Below are 19,728 nucleotides of genomic sequence, written 5' to 3'. Positions count from 1 at the left end.
ATCTTCATGAGCCAGCGTTTCCATGACTGGCAGCATAGAAGTCCAAGAGGCTTCTTAGGACATCTGATCAAACTAGCTTTACTGTGTTGTCCCCAAACATTATTCCTCCTCCTCTGAATCTCTGATCTTCCAGAATGGCCTTTCAACCACTCTTGTGACAGGGACCTTCCTGCTCGAAGTCGCTCTACTCTCCTTCACGCCCAGTATTTCCTGCCGCCCAGCTGCATTTGGATCATGCACCGCCTCCTCGATTTGCTGCAGCACGACGTTGTTCTCAGATCCGGCGACGTTGGACTCACTCCGGCTTGCGTCCAGACACCACACGATCACATCACCGGTCCTGCGCGAGTCGTCATGCCAGTGACTGTTGAACAAGCGCTTACACTCGACATAACCGGTCCCACGGAGCGAGACTTGCAGCGTAGGTTCCAGCTGGGCGAAAAAGGCAAGATAATCAGGCCAGGGATGACGGCCGTGGCCAGTGGTCCAGTATGCTTCATCGCGCCCGGTGTCAATATCCCCGATGAGCGCGCGTTGGGAGCGGCTATCCGGCGCGAATACGCCCGAGGACAACCCTGTTGCTTGTGTCCCGTCTTTGCGTTGCGGAGGCTGGCGCGACATGTGCTTTTTCAGCCATAGCGAGGGGTCCGCATAGAATTGGTCCGCTTCGTCCATGTATGTGGCATTTTCAGTGGCGTTCATGTCAAGTGGCGGTTCACAGGTCAGTGCCCAGGCTCTTATACCTGGCTGTTCTGATGACGGCGGATATTGAAAATGCGAGCGCCAAGGTGTGGAGTGGCATGGCATGAACATGCCGACGGTCATGTTTGATGGTGGTGATGAAGTCCTGTATGCATCTTCGAATTCGTGACGGAGGTAGTGTGTGAGATTGATAATGCCGGAATTATGGACTTGCGTGGTGTAGTATGCTATCGAAGCATTTGCAGCGAGCAGAAGGAGAAGTAGGATTTTTTTAAAGAACGAAGATGGTGCTCTTCGAGTCACGAGCGATCCGAAGAATGAGGCGAGGGGAAGACCAGTAATGACATGAAGAGCCGGGAGCAAAGGGGAGATGAAGCGGACCTCTTTGTGGGCAATGTTGGAAAAGGCCGCCGGTACAAGCAAGCAGGTGATACAAAGAAGCCGTAATGCGCTTCGGCCGACCGGGGTTGCATCTGTTGGTGAAGTCTGCGAGCTCAGGATGCGAAACATGCTGACAATCGAAAAAGGTAACGCGGTCGTAAGGAGCAGCGGATATCCTTGCGAGAGGTAGTAATGCCAGTCATTGCTCCCGTAGAAAGTAGCTAGGGACTGCACCACGTTGACATGCAGGAAGTTGAGAGGCGGGAAGACCCATGCGCCGTAGAAGATCCGATCAAGTATTGTGGATAGAAGAAGCACGATGCCACCGCAGAGGGCTGTCTCCCGCGCAAATGTCACAGCTTCCACTTGGCTTGCACCGATCTTCCTCAGACCCCCAATAAATGTCATGAAGGTTAGGCTCGCCCAAATCAGGACGTTTGTAGGGCGTAAGACCGTTGCAACTGCTGCGCAAAGCAAGGCTCTTCTTAGCCTTGTAAGGTCGTCAGTGGTCTTTCGTCCTTGGTCACCACCATCACGGACACGAAGAGACACCCTGGAACTGGACTGCCCCTCGCCGCCCACTGTAAGTGTCCAGTGCCACGGCCAATTGTGAAGCGCAACGACGGTCAGAGTGGTTTCGAGGGAATTGGAAAAGGTCCTGGTAGAACAGAACCATTGCCATGGACTGACGATTGTCAAGCCCAGCACCATGAGAGAAGCCACAGTATTTGCACCATACACGCTTGATGCCAATCTCCAAGTATAGTAGTCGTCAATGGCTGCAAAGACTGCTTGCAATGTTGGGGGTGCGGCCAGAAGGAGTTCTGATCGCGAATATGTACTCAGGTTTAGAGTCTGAGCAATGGCGCTTGCTGTGCGGTAACAGAGGCCAAATATCATGGGGTGTATAGCAGATCGAAGGTAACTCTTCCACTCCTGTTATTCTCGATGAGCTTCTAGTAGTCACAGGCCGTCTACTTTATCGCACCCATGTAATCCATGCCCCAGATCGTTCTCCAAAAGCCCATTGCCAGGCCGGCTCCAACGCTTGAAAGTACTCATCTGGTTGGAAGAATGTCCGATCAGTCAGAGCGTTGAGCAGCCGTAGTCCAACAAGGAAGAGAAGGACGCTGTGAGGTTCCAGCGCGAAGGTTGCTGGAGGTGGCTTTTGGGAGGCATCATTCGAGGCAGATTGGGCTGGATGCGTCTGGCTGGGTATTTGAGAGGTAGCGGACTCCGTCGTTGACATGACACTCCGTTTCAGGACATGGCCTGAGGTTACCACAACACTACGAAAAAGAGGGTGCAACCTTGTCACGGTACAAACAGTTGGTGAGGCACTTTGGGCGCGATCTCCCCAAAATACTCCAACTCAACCTGTAAGTCAGTCACAGCCTCGCGCAGCTTACACGTAACTTATCACGTAAGCTCGTGGGTAGTCCCACAGGTCCAGCATAGTCTGTGATTTACATCCTGTGTCACTTTGACGAGCGAAGAAGTGGAATTCAATGACAGGAAACAATAGTCATTTTCTTCCATAGGGTACGCCTGAAGGCACCGCAGTTATCCTCCGCTCTGTAGGTGACCCAGCTAACTTCTACAATCAATTTCCCGGACGCCCAGTGTTCCAAACCACGCTGTGAGTAGATACCAACGACAAACGCATCTCCAGGTCATACGGCGTTGCCACAACTGCGGAATGCTCATTTCGATTATTCGACAGTCACAGACTTGGCCAAGTTACGTGGGAAGTCGACGTTGAGTCCTTCAGCCACTGCTAGCCAGTAGGCAATCAATTGCAACGGAATAACGTTTAGCAGACCTTGCAAGCAGTCGACCGTCTTTGGCACCTCAATACGTTCGGTCTTGTCCGGAGGAAATTCTGGATCATCCTTGTTACAGATGACAATAGGTCGGCCACCTCGGGCAATGACTGCGATGACATTAGCTGCGCTGGCGCACTCGATGGATCGGTAGCTTACCTTGTTGATATGCGTTCAATGACTTCGCAAAGATGTCGTCTCGAGTGAGGATCATGATGATAGGAAGGTTTTCGTCAACAAGTGCCAAAACACCGTGCTTGAGTTCTCCAGACATGACGGCTTCGCAGTGCAGATAGGAGATTTCCTTGATCTTTAAAGCACCTTCCAAAGCAGTCGAATATTGGCTGCCACGACCAAGCAATAGCAGTGACTTCTGGTTCTGGAGGAATTTCGCGCACATTTCCTTGATTGCGTCATTCAATTTGAGGATTTGTCGGAACTGCTCGCTGACCTTGCCCAAGCCATCAATGATCTCATGACGACGGTTCATCTTGGAAGCGCGGTCTTCACTGAGAGACAATGCGAACATGATCATGGCGACGAACTGTGATGTGTAGGCTTTGGTGGAAGCAACACCGATTTCGGGTCCAGCATTGATATGCACACCACAGTGGGTGAGCATGGAGATGGAAGAACCGACAACATTGACGATACCGACAGTCAACGCACCACGCTCAAGGCAGTATCGCAACGCCAATAGTGAATCAGCGGTCTCGCCAGACTGCGAGACGAACACGCAAGTGTCGTCTCTGAATACGGGTGCTTGTCTGTCCAGGAAGTCACTGGCCAGCTCGACGGCAATCGGAATCTCGGTGAGTTCCTCAAAGGCACCTCGGACTGCCATGCACGAGTGATAACTGGTACCACACGCAATGAAGATAAGTCTTCTGCATCTCCGAATGGTGTTGATGTACTGTCTGAGGCCGCCAAGGGTGACGCTTCTGTTCGCAACGTCCAAACGACCACGCATCGTGTTCACGACTGATTCGGGCTGTTCGAAGATTTCCTTCTGCATGAAGTGGTCGAAGTTGCCCTTCATAATCTCCTGAAGTTCCAACTCGATGGTCTGGATAGCACGGACATTACTAGTGCCATCATCCTTCTTCAGTCTGTGGATATTGAGCTGGCCGTCGTGAATATGGGCGATATCGTCATCTTCAAGGTATAGCACTTTCTTGGTGTGCTCCACAAGTGCCGACGCATCAGAAGACAGGAAAAACTCTGCAGGTTGAGGCATACCATCATCCGACAAGAACGCACGCGACTGCGATCTGTGCAACAATGACTTGTCAGGTGGAGCAAGTAAGCCGTTCGGAGCCAGCAGACCAGCAGCCGACTTCTTGATGGCGAGATTGTGGTTTGCTCTTTCCGCAGTCAAAGCACCACCTTCTTCAGAGTATTCGACATCCACGAAATCTACCTTCATCTTCTTTTGTGTCTTCACACCGACAACCAAAGGGGAACCTTTGCGGGCTGCAACAACCTCGGCAGGGAAATGTACAGACTTCAGGAGGAGACCAAACGCGCCCTGGAGTTCTTTGATGACGGCTTTTCCCAGAGTGGTGAAATCAATGTCCGGATGAGAGTCGTAGAGGAACTTGGCCAATTTTGCAATGCACTCGGTGTCCGTCTCAGTCTCGAATTTGAACCCCTTGCCCTCGAGCAGGGCGCGCAGCTCCTTGTAGTTGGTGATGATACCATTGTGGACAACTGCAAACTCCCATTTGGGATCAGATCTTGCACATTGTCAGTATATCCCAGTCCAGCAACTTCCCCTTCTTCTCTCACCTGTGAGGATGGCAGTTGAGTCTTGACGGTTGACCGTGGGTGGCCCATCGAGTGTGAGCAATGCCAGCGTGGCAGTCAAAGATTTGGGTCATGTCGACACCGGAACTTGCAATCAACTCCCGAAGTTTGACAACCTTGCCCACCTCTTTGAACGCGAAGACTTCATTTCTCTTGTCGCCGTCGATTGCTAGACCGGCCGAGTCGTATCCTCTGTATTCTAGGCGAGAAAGACCTGCAAGTGCCAATGGTCAACGACATAGACTGGCACAAGAATGAGGTGTGAACTTACCATTAAGCAACGTATCAACAATGAACTTGCGGTCTTTGTCCACCAGGTAGTTGATGTAGCCAAAGATGCCACTGGGAAGGATTAGAACCTGAGGCTGTGCCGATCCCCGGACGGGTGTTCTCTTACCACATCTTGAGAGTCTATACTGCAGCAGTTGGACGGCGACGGGCGCTCAGGCGAGAAGATTCGAACAAGGCCTTGCTTGCCTGACTGTAAGATCGGAAGTGGTGCTGGTCGCTCAGCTTCGAACAAAGGATAGCAAGGGATAGCCGCTTGGGGTAAATGAACGAAGGAGTGGGAGGTTGGATGCGAAATGTAAGTCGATGGGTGAGCCGTTGGACTCTATAGATATCAAGAGCAAGAAAGGAACAGCTACCGGCTCTTGTAAAAGAGCAAGGGAGGCGGAGGCTGTTATGATGGACTTGCGCAGTTGCAGCAACGGTTTACTTTTTGGTGCTGACAACTTTAGCCCTTGGGCTGAGACGTGTGTTTGACACGGTAAGAGCGAACGAACGCATGCGGGGACACGAATAATTGAGCATGGTCCAATTGGCGGTCGCCAGGCGTCCATTTGGTGCTGCACAGCAACGGCCACCCGCTCCACTCGGACCACTTGGCAGGAACGCTCCCGGGGCTAAGCTGCCTCAAATCCGAAGTCTTTTGTGTACATAGCCTCTTTTGGACCACATTTTAACCGACTGGTCCCAGCTTCTACAAGCCATATAGTACACGATATATTAGTTGTTTGAGCGCTATGGCAGCGCGATATGGCAATATGAGCATCTACTACCGGACTCTGTACTCAAGCGACTAATCCGGCCTCCAATCAGCATCTTCCCCTTCAGATCACGTCGATCATGAGAGGGCCCGATGCTGAAACACACTCTCCGCCTTGTGCCACATTCAGGTCCAGCATTCCTTCTGTTCACTCAGTATAATCAGGAGTCCAATACGGCCTACTTTTCTGCAGCTGGCCAGAAAAGAACCATCACCACATCCATGGATAATTGATTACGGTCAGATCTCATCCTCTCCACAAAACTATTCAGGTTGATGTTCTGACTTGTGGCTGAGTCCAAAAATAAAAGCAGGGCTCAGTCAGCCTGGTCCGTTATAAAATGTGGTCTGAGACAACTGGCCCCCAACATTGATGGCTTCCTGTTTCAGTGATCGGCCCACCTGCTCCAAGCAATATAATCTCCATCGGAGGCTACTTGTATGCGGGTTGAAAAATGCCGGCTTCCTACTCGTACTGTGCAGTAGGGGAAAAAGAGTGAGATACATACAATGTGTCTCTTTATATCATTCATAGTCACCACTTCACGATATCCTCCTCAAATCCAGAATTAAGGAAACAAGTTTATTACTTGTGGCGTGGTGAAACTACTCTTCCTACGGATGGCCGCTCATCATTTTCACCATCTTAGCAAATCCTTCTTGTCGCTTGATCTCAAAGTTGTCAAAAGACTGCTGTGCCATGCCCACGGGTATCTGCTCCGAGCCATTTGCCAATCCGGCGTATGCCTAGCAAGAAGACGAGGTCAGTGCCAGCCTTGCTACATCGCGGGGCCACATACCTGGTCCGTGAACTGGTCTAGAGGCATGCCCATGGAAGAACCGTTTTTGATGTCAGGTTGATGCTTTTCGTCATGAAGCTCGGTCTGTACTGCTGGAGGCAACAGCTCCACCACTTTGACTTTGGTGTCCTTCAATGATTGACGCAGGCAAAGGATAAAATGGTGCAGCGCCGCTTTTGAAGCACAGTAATTGCTGCATCGAGGGATGGGAACCAGGGCCAGGCCCGATGTAACATATACCAAGGAAGATTCTGAATCCTTCTTTCTCAAGAACGGAAGAAATGCCTTTGTCAAGGCTATTTGGGAAATGTAGTTCGTGGTCATCTCGAGCTGGATCGTATCCAGGTCGATTGAGTCGGAGTCGCTCCAATCCGTCTTTCGCTGGATCCCGGAGTTGAGAATGACACAGTCGAGATCATTATGGGTACCAGTAATGTTAGTGACAAAGTGTGGAATTGACTCGAGTTTGGTAATGTCGAAAGGCACAGCTTGACACTTGTCGTGTCCATGCTGTTGTACCAAAGCCTCGAGGTTTTCCCTGCGGCGGCCAACAGCGATCACGAAGGACCCTTCTTGGATCAGGCGTTCAGCCAAAGCCTTGCCAATGCCTGTCAGTCAGATATTAGTCACTTTGGTGTTTTAGTCATCCAGATCTTGGGGTAAGATACCGCTTGTGGCCCCAATCACCAATACTTTTCGATAAGGTGAAGGCATGTTGTTGATGTAACAGACAAAGTTCCACTTTGGTTCGAGGAGACTGTGCTGGTGATTATTTACCTCGCTTTTGGGATCGAGACTGTTTATATACGCTGTGCGACAGGAGCCGACACAGAGATATCCCTACTTCGATATGTTGTCGATCCGGAGGTAGGCAAAAGTTCACGGAGTTATCTTTGAGGTTCCGAGAATATGTAATACACACAAGTACATGCCAATATTCGAGTGTTGACGATGCATGACATCACGACAATGGCCAACTGCAGACCATCGCGAAGGACGATTTGGATCCAAGCATTTTGTGATGCAGTGTGGCTGCCGATGCTATCAAGAAATGCCTGGATGCGCCACGCACATTTTGCCTTTTCAGGGTCGGTCCTCAGTGTCGGATTTTGATGCAGCCATCTCTCCCCTACGAGGTAGAAGCCATCACAAGCACATTCATATCTCGGCATCCCACCAGCAGCGCCTGATAAGATCATTTGCTCCATCTTCGGCATCTCGAGAGACAAAATTCGTTGCAGTGGAAATGCTTTTTGAGTCATGAAGATCCCTTGGCCATCCACGATGCGATATGCACTCCCAGCCGTACCTACCAAAGCCATAAGGTCAGTGATTTCACGAAACGCATCACCTAGGCTCCTACAGAGGTCCCAAGCGACGATTATCTCAGTCGATTTCGGGAATCCAACAAGTGAACGAGTCGGGACGTCCTGGGCAGAGCTTTATGAAGTCACATCGCCCGGTTCCTCTCGGGTCAGCTTGTCGTTGATTTAACAATATATTTTCTGCTTTGCGCCTCTTCCCTGCACACTCCCTGCACCCCCAATTGGAATCCTTGTAGAGGTACTATCTTTTCATGTCTTGTCTGAGCGGTCGTGTTCGGCTAGGTCAAGGCATAAGGCAGAACTTGAAAGAGATTGTAGATATTCTTCTGGCTAGATACCGAGTGGGCTCATCAGAGTCGCATCTCTCCAAGATCATTTTCATAACTTGTGCTTTTATCTGTCCATTACTTGCTTTGCGTGGGCATTTTTGAATAGCACCGGTATCTTCGTTGAGGTGACTGCAAATCGCGCGGATTATCGTATCAGGATATGAGTTACATGTGAGCATGACGAGCGACACAGAGGTCATAAATGCGAACGCCCCTGATTTGTGACGCTCTTGTTGCAATGAATCCTGCAGCAGGAATGTGTAAGACAGCAGCGTATCTGCCTGCGCAGTTCTCTTTCAGCGCGTTAGAAATGCCAAGGCTCTAATCAGATCGTGGTATGGTTCGACTGCAACCGAGTGCTGTCAAGGCATTCAGGACGACAACGACCGCAGCTTGTGTCCAGATTGCAACTTTTTGCCCTTTGACCCCCAAAATCAGCCCAGCAGTACGAAAAGAGACCTCGAGGGCCGATTTGAGAAGTTTTGCGACAAACTTCGCTTGATTTTGCCCCCATAAAGACCATCTGCGCAGTCCTGCAAATCCCCCTTCGCGGGCCGCAATCATCCAGACGCGTTGGTGACCAGCCCCAGCCAATCCTCTGCAATCGCCAACTCTCTGCGCTATATGGTTCAGAAAACTATACTCTCGTCATAACACACGTGGGATGGTGTTTGCGAAGATGACTTCGCACTTGGATTGTTGATCCGGGATATGTCGCGACCGCCGGGGAGTAAATTCGCTGATTTTTTCCCAACTGCACCCAGCGTCATTACCCAGAGGAAACCTTCAAAGCTACTCGACATCGACAAAACCCTGCCTCGCTGTACTGACGACCGCGCCGAAGATGCGCACGCGAAAACAACTTTTAACCACGCTGCACTGAATCTCCCAGCCTCCGAATCGTCATCGGCGACGCAACAGGGCGACTCGGCCAAGCTTAGCAGCGACAAGCTGACACAAGAAGACAACGATCGATTTTCAGCCGATCTTCTCAATGGTGTCGGATCGGCAAGTTCGTCAAGCACCGCTTCATCGGTCTTCAGCGCTCCTCTCACGAACCCAATCGCGATGTCGGGCACAAATCATCCTATCCTTACGCCTCTCACAAACTCTGATTCCCCTTCGAACGGGAAGTCGATCAGCCCGATCACCGAGAACGCTCATGCCACCATGAATAGCATCACCGCTACCTCCTCCTTGAACGGCGGTTCCATGACGCCGCTGCATACACCGCCAGCGCATCGAAGAACGGCGCGTGATCCAAGCTTCCAGCCCAAAGGTAGCAAATGCACCTATGACCCCGAACTGGATAAAAACTTGAACTCTAAGGACAAACGCAAGATGAAGGCGCAGTTCGAGAGTTTTGGAGTCAAGGCTGAGGACAATTCGCGTTCGAACGATCCCCGTCTATCGATACCAAACTACATAAAAGGCGGCATCGGTAAAGGAAAAGCGAAATTTCGCCCTGCTCCGTACAATCTCAAGTCGTGGACACCCGATGCTACCAGCGCAGTCACCTCATCGCCTGCGACCACAGTGGTCGTTACAGGTTTTGACCCGATGACACCTCTGTCCCAAATCAGCGCACTGTTTTCCAGCTTTGGCGAAATTGGGGATATGGACAATAAGACCGATCCCGTTACCGGCCGCTTTTTAGGGATATGCAGCATCGACTACCGGGACTGTCTTTCATTCCAGGGCGGAGGACCTATCTCTGCAGTCGTTGCAGCCAAGACTGCCTATCTCGAAGGCAAGCGCGGACAAAGAATAGGTCTCAAAACTGTCCAGATAGCCGTTGATCGCGATGGCTCTGTCACAGAGAAGCTGGTTGAAAGGGCGATTGCTCTGCATCGAAAAGAGAGTGGATTTACGAATCAATCCCAATCACGAACCCAGCCGTCACCTTCTCCTTCCACACCTGTCGGCACACCGTCTGCATTTGTCAAATCGACTGGACCACCACCGACTGCGCCTAAGGGTCCGTCTTTGAAACCTCCAATGCGTCCACAATCCGCTTTCCATGCACACACGCCTTTCGCACCTACCCCCTTCACCCCTACACCTTTCACAGCTACGCCATTCTCGCCCATCGTTAAGGCCGAACGACCACCGCCTGCCAAGCCTACAGGCCCGACTCTTGTCGAAACAACGCCCATTGCTGAAACGTTGAAGGTGCCCTACCTGTTCATAGCGCATTGCTATGTCCCTGTCATGAACAGTACCGTACCACATCTGAAGAAGAGATTGAAAATGTACGACTGGCGTGATGTTCGTTGCGATGAAACTGGATACTTCATCACCTTCGAGCAATCGCGGAACGGACAGATGGAAGCGAAAAAGGTCTTTCACGGATGTCACATGCAACCGTTGTTCACATATGTGATGAATCTGGAGCTCCATCTGAACGGTCATCCGAAGGCTCTCAGCACCACTACCCCGACTGAACCAGCAGTACCGACGGGACCGGTTGACTTTGTATACTCAAAGCAGGCTTATAGGCTACGCAAGGAACATGATCTAGATCTCGAGGAAGAGAAAAGGCAGCGTGCCAGGGATCTGGACCCATCTCGCGCTGTGATCCAGCTCGTCATACAAGAATTAAGGGACAAGCTGCTCGAAGATGTCAAATCACGGATAGCTGCGCCAGTCCTTTACGACTATCTTGATCCGACCAGACATACTGAAAGGCGGAAGGCGCTCGGATTGGACGAGCCCGGGGGAACTTGGAAACCAGCGTTGACCGACGAAGGCTCCCGGACACCAGATTCTCGCTTGGGCATAGGCTCGATCAGCAGGCGGCCCCTAATGAGCAAGAACCTCAATATCCTCTCGTTGCCCAAGATAGGGAAGAAGCCTGGAACGGACCGCGGAATGATCGGATTTCGTGATGAGAGGAGAAAGGCTCCACCAGCAAGACATAATGTGCGCTCTTTATACCATCAGCTTGCCCAATTCCATGATGAGGAAGATTCCGATGACGAGCAACGGACAACCATTACCCGAGATACCGAAGATCTGGACAGTCGTCCTGCCAGTCGTATGAGTATGACCTCCGTGTCTGACGATGACGATGAACTTCTACGAAAGGCAACTAAACGTCGACTACATGCACGCGAGGAATCCGAGATGGGAGACGGCGTCATCAAAGATGAGGCTGACAGCAAGGGTGCCACCGCAGAAGACTTGGTCATTGCAAAGCTGGAGAGGAGCATCTATGAGATGTCTCCATCTTCCCGCAAGCGCAAGCGGCTCGTCAAAGAATTGGAGGCGCGAAAACGTCAGAAGGCCGATGATGAGCTCTTCGGTGTCGCCCGTACTGATCTTGAGCGTGAGGAATCTGAAGACGTGAAGATGCAGGATCTCGAAACCCCACTCGAGGGCACTCCGGATGTCGAGTCTGACGTGCCCAAGCCAGTGATCAAGAAGCCCAAAACGAAGAAGAAGACCAAGAAACAGATCCGTGAGGAACAGGAGGCGCTTCGACAAGCGCAGGCAGAAGCAGAAGCAACCGAGGTTGTGGATAACGTCCTCGAATATGCCGAAGAGGAAGAAGCGCTCGCGGAAGCAGCTGATTGGCGACCCGAGGTCGAATGGGGCGTCTCGGCAGAGGAGCCGCTTCCTACTGTTGATGATGACGAGGATATCGTGCCCGATCTTCGTGGCTGGCAGGCCAGCATCTTCGACGACGAAGATTTAGAATACTTGGCGTCAGCGTTGAAGTCAAAAATGGCGATGGACATTGGTGATCCTATGGCATGGGCCTGGAAGCAGGAAAAGATCCGCAATCTCAAACCCGGATCTCAGCCAGGAGGCTTGCGGACGGAGCCTCCAATCAGCGGTTACTATGTGCCGAACCCGACAGGTTCCGCACGAACAGAGCCCATTCGAAAGATTCTCGAGTCGGAGAAGTCGAAATATCTTCCTCATCGCATAAAGGTGCAGAAGGCAAGGGAGAGGCGCGAAGCTGAAGCAAAGAAAAATCCAAACGCTCAGAAACCGACCGTCGAACTTCCCAAAGCATCTTCCCGTGGCAAACGTGCCGATGACCGACGTACAGTCAAAGACCTGGACAGGCAGAGAGAGATGCTGCAGGCAATGGGTGATGATGCCGACGTGCTTCGGTTCAACCAGCTACAAAAGCGCAAGAAGCCGGTCAAATTTGCCCGATCCGCCATTCACAACTGGGGCTTGTACTCGCTCGAACGCATCCAAGCGAGCGAAATGATCATCGAATACGTGGGAGAGAAGATCAGACAGGAAATCGCAGATCTGCGGGAGATCAAGTATACGGAAAGTGGCATCGGCAGCAGCTATCTTTTCCGAATTGATGAAGGCACCGTTGTCGACGCAACGAAGAAAGGTGGCATCGCGCGATTCATCAACCACAGCTGTTCGCCGAACTGCACTGCCAAGATCATCAGGGTTGGCGGCACCAAACGAATCGTCATCTACGCATTGCGAGATATCGAGAAAGGTGAGAACACTGTGCTGTTGCATTTACTGGAGCTCTACTAACCGGTACTAGACGAGGAGTTGACTTACGATTACAAGTTCGAGCGTGAAATCGATAGTGACGATCGTATACCGTGTCTCTGTGGCTCGGCGATGTGCAAGGGCTTCCTCAACTAACATCGTTTGGCGTTTGGTACGTCGAGATGAAACATTCCACGCGACGTACCAGCAACTCGCGCAGACAAAGCGCAGAGGCATCAATTTTCCCTTTTTTTGTAAGTGCATGTGACGATAAGAAGAGCATCTTGGTCGGCGTTTCCACCTGTGCATGAATTTGGGGGGGTTTCTTGAAAGGAAAAAGCACCAGCATGGGTTTCAAACCAAATCTTTGCATTCAAGATGGATGGAAGGGTTGGATTCGGGTAGCGTCGCTTGAGGGCGAGTGAAAATCGTGCGCGGAGCAAAGGGGCATCTCTATTCAACAATTTGAGGGGGCCATAGAGGACGGGCATGGGGGAGGAGAGGACGATGGCATGCCCCAGCACGAATGATTGAGATTCTTTCCAGTGTACGTTTATAAACGGCAACACTCTAGGGCAGCGTGGGTTGGACAACCTTGCCTGCCCGAGACAGTGGTTGCGTACATAGTGTTAATGTCCTGCTTGCAGGATTTGACAAGATATGACGAGATTGGCTTTTGGAGTCAGGCATTGTCGAGGTTATGACTCGATACCTCCCCATGTGCATCGTTCTCCAGATTGTGAACAAGCAGGCTCCTTTACAAAGGCCATGGTTCGTCGTGCCTTTATCTACTGAAATTTTCAATATCCTCGTGGCCCGAATCGGCCCTGGTAGTAGCATCTCGTTCGACACGCCTTGATGTCGGCAAAGTAGTCCTCGCCTTCAGATGCAGCAAAACTCAAGTCGTTTCTGTCTCTAGCTTTCTTGCCGAGGCTTCGGACTCGTGGTGCTTAGGGTTGTTTGAGCCAAGCTGAGTTGTAGGGTGTGTTTTGATCTCATATCTCTCTCGCTTTTTCTGTCGCATTCCCATCACACCAAATGCGCCGGCAGCAAGAAGTTTCCCACACCCTCTTTTATGGGATACTCGAAGCCGCAGTTCCCGCAAACGAGTTTGCCCTCGACAACACCCGTCTCGAGCAGGAGGTTGTGTAGTTTCTTCAGAACCTCTTCATCAGCTTGGTCGTCTTTCGAATCGTCCGCTTCTCCGCCCGCCACGTCCACTGGGTTCGTTGCAGGCACGAGTGCTTGCAGCCCGAGTTCTGTGGATGTCGTAGTCAGCGCGTCCCAGTTGACTCGTGGGAGGATGTTGCGCATGAATAGCGGATTGTACTCGATCTCGGTGCGCTCGAGGGTCACATCCTTGAAGTGTAATGGGAAGGACTGCGGGGAGGATTTGCACGCTTTGACCGCGCAGGTGAGAAAGTTTGTCGTTAGGAGTTTCATTCTGAGCGAGATGGTCTGTCGAGGTCACGCATGCATAGGACAACCGGCAAGGTGAAGGAGGCGCACGGTGTGTTGATACTGCGAGTTCCGCCGGAAATTTATTTTGGGGAGCGGCGATACACCAAATGGTGTGGTAAATCTACTCTAACCTCCATACTGATCGGGAAACAGGGTGATGCCGCCCTTACTCACCCCCATACTACTCCGCCTGAAGTGACCCAAATCGAAGTATGATTTCGAAACTATATATCTATAAGGTAGGAAGATCCTAAAGTAGCATCGACTGAACCGACTCTTTAGCATGAAATTAGACCATATCAATTCGCAATACCGATTCTCCTCGACCAACCTCACCCGTAGTGCCCGTCAAGACTCCACCCCCCTTTTATGTACACTCCAAACTCGATGGGATGCCTCCTTTCCTGGCAGAAAATAAAACCTTCATACTGGCTGGGGAATCCACTTATTTTGACTGCATCCTTTTCATCATTTCAGCAGCTTCGAAAGAATACTTACATTTCATCCTCAGCGCCTCACCGTAGCGATGCATGATCAGTGGGAAGGGCATGCAAAGCAATGTCAGAAATGCTGGTATGGAGCTCGCCCAATGGATACCAATGGCCTTGTAAAGCTGGTTGGTGAAAAGTGGAAACGCGGCACCGACGATGGCGCGGAAGATTGCTGCAGCCGCGAGAACGGAGGCTGCGTAGATGGTGTATGAATCGATGAGATAGTTGATAAGCGGCATGATGACAAGGACACAGCCAGCACCAAAGGGGGCCGTGAGGATGATGCCAACAGACCAGTGAATGCTGGGGTAGTTGGTCCATGCAAAAGCGAACATGCCGACAGGTAAGGCAATAGCACCGACGATGGCCGGTGGCAATCGAGCTTCGGCGGTAGCTTTCTGAGACAAGAATAACTTCATGTAACGTCGATCATTGTCGTAGATGGAATACACCACTCCCAGTAAGAACCCAACAGCAATACCCAGGAATGCGAGGCCTCCGATCCCTTCGCTCCAATGCCGGTCTTGATTGTAGACGACAGGCATGGCACCCATGAAAAGATAGACAGTGCCGTAGATAATTGCCATGTAGGTCGAGGCCACAAACACAATAGGTTCCAGGAAAAGCAAAACCCAAGGTCGTACTAGAGCTCTCTTAAAGACTTCGGATGGTTTCTTCTTGCCCTGGCTTTTTTCAAGAACGCTGATATAAATCTTGCCGTCGGCTTTTGATAGGTGCTTTGCTCTCCTCATAAGCAGCACTGGTCCATATGTCTCAGGGATGAAGATGGCACCCACAATACCTATCATTCCCGGTCAGTACTGGCAAATGTTCCTAAGAAAGATGCTTCCCAAAATACCTATGATTCCTACTAGAATACAGCATACCCCTTGGACCCACCTCCACCCAACATTCTCGGAGATGAACCCGCCCATCACGGGGCCAACAACAGGCCCAAGAAAGGGTGCGACGCAGTAAATCACCATGGCGAGACCCCTCTGAGCCGGAGAAAACAAGTCCGCAATGGCGCCCCCGGAGTTAACAAGAGGTGATCCTCCAAAGGTGCCCGCAAGAAATCGCAGTATGAGGAGTGTAGTGATGTTTTGACTTCCGGCAGAACCTCCGATGAAGGCCACCATGGCTACATGAGAGACGACCCAGAGAAGCTGTCTTCCGTAGAGTTCGCATCTTCGAAGCATCGCTGGCGGTCAGCATTCCAATCTTATCTGCATATGCCTGGGAAAAGGAGACTCACTAACAGGAATCATTAGCCGGTTGCTCTGAAAAGTGGTCTTGACAAGTACTTACCAGAGGACCCCACAAAGCTGGGCCGACGGCGAATCCCAGTACATAGAGGGAAACGCCCACTATAAAGACCTCGGCGCTGATATCAAAGTCTCGCATAACCTCGTTGGAGGACTCTGAGTATGCTGAAGACGTGAGGGTGACGGCGAAGACGGACAAAGTCGCAATGGCTGTGATAAAACATTTCCGGAGGTGAGACCAGTTCATCGGGTTGCCAGGATCGTTTTTTCAAAACTCAACCACAAACGGGTCTTCCTCTGTGCCTTGACCATCATAGACATGACTTTCCTCAACTCCCGTGTCGGCTTCTGCCTTGGCTTCGGCATGTAGAGACATGTTTTTGACGACTCGTAGTGGTAGATGACTCGTTTAGGGTCCTGGCAATCCTTTTGGAAGAGATATCGAATGTGACATCCATCGCGCAGTCTACCAGAATTCCCTGCGATTTAAGTATTGCTTCCAATTCGGAAGAATGTATTGGGGAATCAGCAATGGTCGAGGACGGCATTGTATTTCATTCGCCACTAAGACCGAGGTTGCTGGTGACAAGTATTCTATGGGCAAATCAACCCGGAGAAACCGTTAGGAGGGTAAGAAGAAGGGGCTTTGGGAGGATACACCAACGAGCCGAGTGTTGTTCTGATAGGATCAAGCCCACTGTTTCTTCCCGCATAGCCAATCACGGACCTTTCCGACCAATTTCGGCCGGAGCACAATATGACTGGCTTGTAACATTCATCCCGAGTATCCAGGAGGAAGGTGACAAATTCGATTTCCTGAATGTTATGGTGGAAACATTTTCACGAACAGCTTAATCGGAATGATGACCGCGAATTTCCAGCTTGATGAGGATCAAGTCAACGTGTCGAAGCCACTACGCAGGGAGCGATTAAGAATCCCTAGGGCGTGCGGGTATTGTCGCTCCAAAAAGGTGAAATGTGACGGTGGACGCCCTGGTATGCTTGTCTCTACTAGTCCAATCACCATCTTTGTTTCAAGGTCACATGGGATTGATGTGTGTTATATCTGCAGCGTGTGCCCGGTGCCATGAAGGACAAAAGACATGTACCTACACCCAGGATAGCTTCATCGACAAGCAACAATCCCAGAGAGGAGCTCCGAATAACAGACAGCCACAGCTCATCCGCCCTGTGCCCAGATTGCGGTCAAATGTTGACGCTCAGAAAGCTCACTCGGTCGAGACTCCATTGCCAATCGAGTCTTCCACAAGGTCGAATGACTCGGATCATGAACAGGACCAGAATCTCGAACAGAACCCTAATTCGGCTCATGACCATAGTCCTACATACTACACGGCACACGGGCAATTTGCTGATCAAGTCGCCGCCGCGATAGATGCGAGAGCAGGTGTCGTCCCAGCTACAACTTCGAGCCTTATCCCGTTTATCAATGCACCTCTGTTTGGAGAGATCGACCTGGATTCCCCGTTCAGTGCTCTCGATCATGCTGTTTATTTGCCTCCCCAGGCACAGGCTGGTACCCTTGTCGATATATACTGGGGATACGTGGATCCTGTGGAGCCCATCTTGGACCGGGAACGCTCTTTTAACAACTATACAGCAGCGTTTTCCCGACAGGGCGCGTCGTTTCTCGGGGATCGCGAGGTTTGGCTAAGTATAATCAATCTTGTTTTTGCATTAGCAGTGCACAGACAGGAATCTATCCCCATGCAACAGCGAAATCAATAAGGAACTTGTTGTTTCCAGCGTGCCAGAGCTCTCCTCCGTCCGGAAACAATTTTATGGAAGCCTGGGTCGCCAGAGCTGGTTCAGTGCTTGATCATTATGAACCGGTTTCTCCACTGCACCAACAATCCACAAAAGACATGGCTGACGGCGGGTTTGGCGTTGCGAATCTGCCAGAGTATGTACTTTCATGCTCCCGAGACCTCTTCTCGCAAAGAAAGGCAGTTGAAACACCAAGTCTGGGCCACCTGCGTTGCCATGGACCGGTAAGCTCCACGACCGACAGCAATGAAACACCATCCCTGTTGATGATTGCTAAGTCAAGTCTAGATGCATTTCATGGTCACTCGGTAGGGCATCAGCACCGTTCCTAAACATCTTGCCCAACACGCCCGATTCGATATCTTTCAGTGGGGAAGATACCGATGACTTTCTGAGGTCGGCGGAACTTCACGAAATCGGCAACCAGATTCACTTGGCACAGATACAGACTCAGAATAGTCCGGGTGAGAGGTTGGGTCTGCCCCGTCCGTATCAACAAGCCGAGTACCATGTGACGGCGGTGCAGCTAGATCACTGCCTCAATAGGTGGGAACATGGCCTACCTATTGACTGGAAGTTGGAGAGCCTTCAGAAAGTCGTTGACCGGACTTCTCGATCAAGGCGATATGTGCTTCATGTTCGGTAAGCAAGCATTCTCCAAACCGCAGATTTGCGAAAGTAGAGGACACAGACTTTTCAATTGATCCTCAGTCTTGCTGATCCCAGAGAACCAGGCTACTTCATTACCGAATTTTTTTGTACAGGCCCATGCTTGCATGCTTCTGCGCGATGAGATCCGACACGGCAACTTCCAGCATTCCCAGCCTGGGGGATCGGCTTGTCCGAGAAGGTGCCAGAATGTGTATCGAGGCAGCGCAAAATATGACGTCGTTGGTCATCGAGACACTCGAGCCGGACAAGTCAATAGGCCTCTTACCTTGGTGGCTCCGGATTTACTGTCTACACATTGCGGGCACCCACCTTTTGGCTGCCATGTTTAGGTCAGACCTGTACACTGACAGTGTGTTGCAATCCTGGAACAACACGTTGTCGGCCCTCCGTGCCCATGAGCACCTGAGTTCATATGTCCAACAGTGCATCCGGACATTTGAGATGCTCTCCACAAGGATCCTGGACACACGATATCCCAATACAGACGGCGGCCACGGCAATGGAGATGGACCACGCACGCAAGGGGCTTCAGACGTCTTATCTGACGATATTTTTGCTGATATCAACTTTGATTTCGACGGCTTTCTCTTTGGTACAAGCGATCAACTTGAGACACAGCTGGCTGGGTGAAGAACGAAGATGGTGCGTCGAAGAGGTAGTCGAAGAGCCATAGGTAGAAATGTGTAACCTACCGAGCTAACCGCCTCTCGACTCCCTTCCCGTTGACTTTGGTACGACGGTCGCTTTCTAGAACATTGAGACGAAGCGTGATCTTTGGTAGGGTGACTCGTAGTCGGATGCGAGTGCCGTTCCCGGCACGAAAAGCGACTTCGGTGTCGGGAGGGACTGGCTCGACGGACACAGAGTTGGCCCTGACTGTCTCCGAACCTCTTTGGACGGCACCGAATCACAAAACGGCGTGTGTTCAGCTCCAACGAGGATCGCTCCACTCCACCTCCGTGTCACAGATTTGCGCATTTCGCAGTGTGCTCCTCTCTTGTAACCGTTGGCTTCTAGCCCATAGTTCGTCCATTATGACATTTTGCCAGCCCATGGTCGTCGTAGAAGGGAGGCTCAACGCCCGCCGATCGTGAGGTAACAACGGCGGAGGCAGGAAAGACGACAGCTGCAGTGAGGGCTGAAGGGTGCGGCAGTCGAGAGCTAAGATCGCGCTCGGCAGGCCGAGACATGAATGGACCACTTCGTAGTTGAGGTAGCAGAGTCGGAGGAGACCGTGGAGAGCCAGGGGGGATGCAGAAGAGGACCGGAAGCAGAGTCAACTAAAAAAGACACAAAAATGTTGTCTCAGTTCTCAGACTGGGTATGGCAGGATTGGCGAGCCAATCAAAAAATTCAGCAGAATT

The 19,728-nt window shown here is 51.2% G+C and overlaps 7 protein-coding genes across 7 annotated transcripts; 2 read left to right on the top strand and 5 right to left on the bottom strand.

Moving 5' to 3' along the window:
• Positions 1 to 99: 99 nt before the first annotated feature.
• EDD37DRAFT_651540 (phosphatidylinositol glycan, class B) lies at positions 100 to 2,332 on the bottom strand (the record flags this gene model as incomplete). The annotated part of the gene is made up of 2 exons (XM_062818365.1): positions 100 to 2,019; positions 2,072 to 2,332. The coding sequence occupies 2 exons, from the start codon at positions 2,330 to 2,332 to the stop codon at positions 100 to 102; spliced, it is 2,181 nt and encodes a 726-aa protein (XP_062668140.1).
• A 97-nt stretch (positions 2,333 to 2,429) lies between these two features.
• EDD37DRAFT_466096 (glucosamine-fructose-6-phosphate aminotransferase) lies at positions 2,430 to 5,270 on the bottom strand. Its single transcript, XM_062813034.1, has 5 exons — positions 5,110 to 5,270; positions 4,984 to 5,054; positions 4,695 to 4,926; positions 3,066 to 4,642; positions 2,430 to 3,016 (listed from the first exon to the last, which is right to left on the bottom strand). The coding sequence occupies exons 1-5, from the start codon at positions 5,112 to 5,114 to the stop codon at positions 2,796 to 2,798; spliced, it is 2,106 nt and encodes a 701-aa protein (XP_062668139.1). The 5' UTR covers positions 5,115 to 5,270; the 3' UTR covers positions 2,430 to 2,795.
• Positions 5,271 to 5,939: 669 nt separating this feature from the next.
• On the bottom strand, positions 5,940 to 7,274 carry EDD37DRAFT_682945 (uncharacterized protein; the record flags this gene model as incomplete). Its single annotated transcript, XM_062819824.1, has 3 exons — positions 5,940 to 6,507; positions 6,561 to 7,168; positions 7,229 to 7,274. 3 exons carry the CDS (start codon positions 7,272 to 7,274, stop codon positions 6,376 to 6,378), a joined length of 786 nt encoding a protein of 261 aa, XP_062668138.1. The 3' UTR covers positions 5,940 to 6,375.
• Positions 7,275 to 8,831: 1,557 nt separating this feature from the next.
• Positions 8,832 to 13,050, top strand: EDD37DRAFT_466037 (histone-lysine N-methyltransferase SETD1). Its single transcript, XM_062813032.1, has 2 exons — positions 8,832 to 12,688; positions 12,740 to 13,050. The coding sequence occupies exons 1-2, from the start codon at positions 8,926 to 8,928 to the stop codon at positions 12,841 to 12,843; spliced, it is 3,867 nt and encodes a 1,288-aa protein (XP_062668137.1). The 5' UTR covers positions 8,832 to 8,925; the 3' UTR covers positions 12,844 to 13,050.
• A 666-nt stretch (positions 13,051 to 13,716) lies between these two features.
• EDD37DRAFT_610675 (uncharacterized protein) lies at positions 13,717 to 14,130 on the bottom strand (the record flags this gene model as incomplete). Its single annotated transcript, XM_062815231.1, has 1 exon — positions 13,717 to 14,130. One exon carries the CDS (start codon positions 14,128 to 14,130, stop codon positions 13,717 to 13,719), a length of 414 nt encoding a protein of 137 aa, XP_062668136.1.
• A 463-nt stretch (positions 14,131 to 14,593) lies between these two features.
• On the bottom strand, positions 14,594 to 16,151 carry EDD37DRAFT_658577 (major facilitator superfamily domain-containing protein; the record flags this gene model as incomplete). Its single annotated transcript, XM_062818987.1, has 3 exons — positions 14,594 to 15,441; positions 15,499 to 15,840; positions 15,956 to 16,151. 3 exons carry the CDS (start codon positions 16,149 to 16,151, stop codon positions 14,594 to 14,596), a joined length of 1,386 nt encoding a protein of 461 aa, XP_062668135.1.
• Positions 16,152 to 16,767: 616 nt separating this feature from the next.
• Positions 16,768 to 18,994, top strand: EDD37DRAFT_610673 (putative fungal-specific transcription factor; the record flags this gene model as incomplete). The annotated part of the gene is given in 5 exon segments (XM_062815230.1): positions 16,768 to 16,900; positions 16,920 to 17,569; positions 17,672 to 17,916; positions 17,981 to 18,334; positions 18,457 to 18,994. 5 exon segments carry the CDS (start codon positions 16,768 to 16,770, stop codon positions 18,992 to 18,994), a joined length of 1,920 nt encoding a protein of 639 aa, XP_062668134.1.
• Between the last annotated feature and the right edge of the window lie 734 nt (positions 18,995 to 19,728).

The sequence above is a fragment of the Exophiala viscosa genome (genome assembly GCF_022695815.1).
Source record: "Exophiala viscosa unplaced genomic scaffold EDD37scaffold_8, whole genome shotgun sequence".
NCBI classification, from domain to species: domain Eukaryota; kingdom Fungi; phylum Ascomycota; class Eurotiomycetes; order Chaetothyriales; family Herpotrichiellaceae; genus Exophiala; species Exophiala viscosa.
The sequence above is the reverse complement of the archived record's forward strand: the minus strand, read 5'-3'. Positions and strand labels throughout refer to the sequence as shown.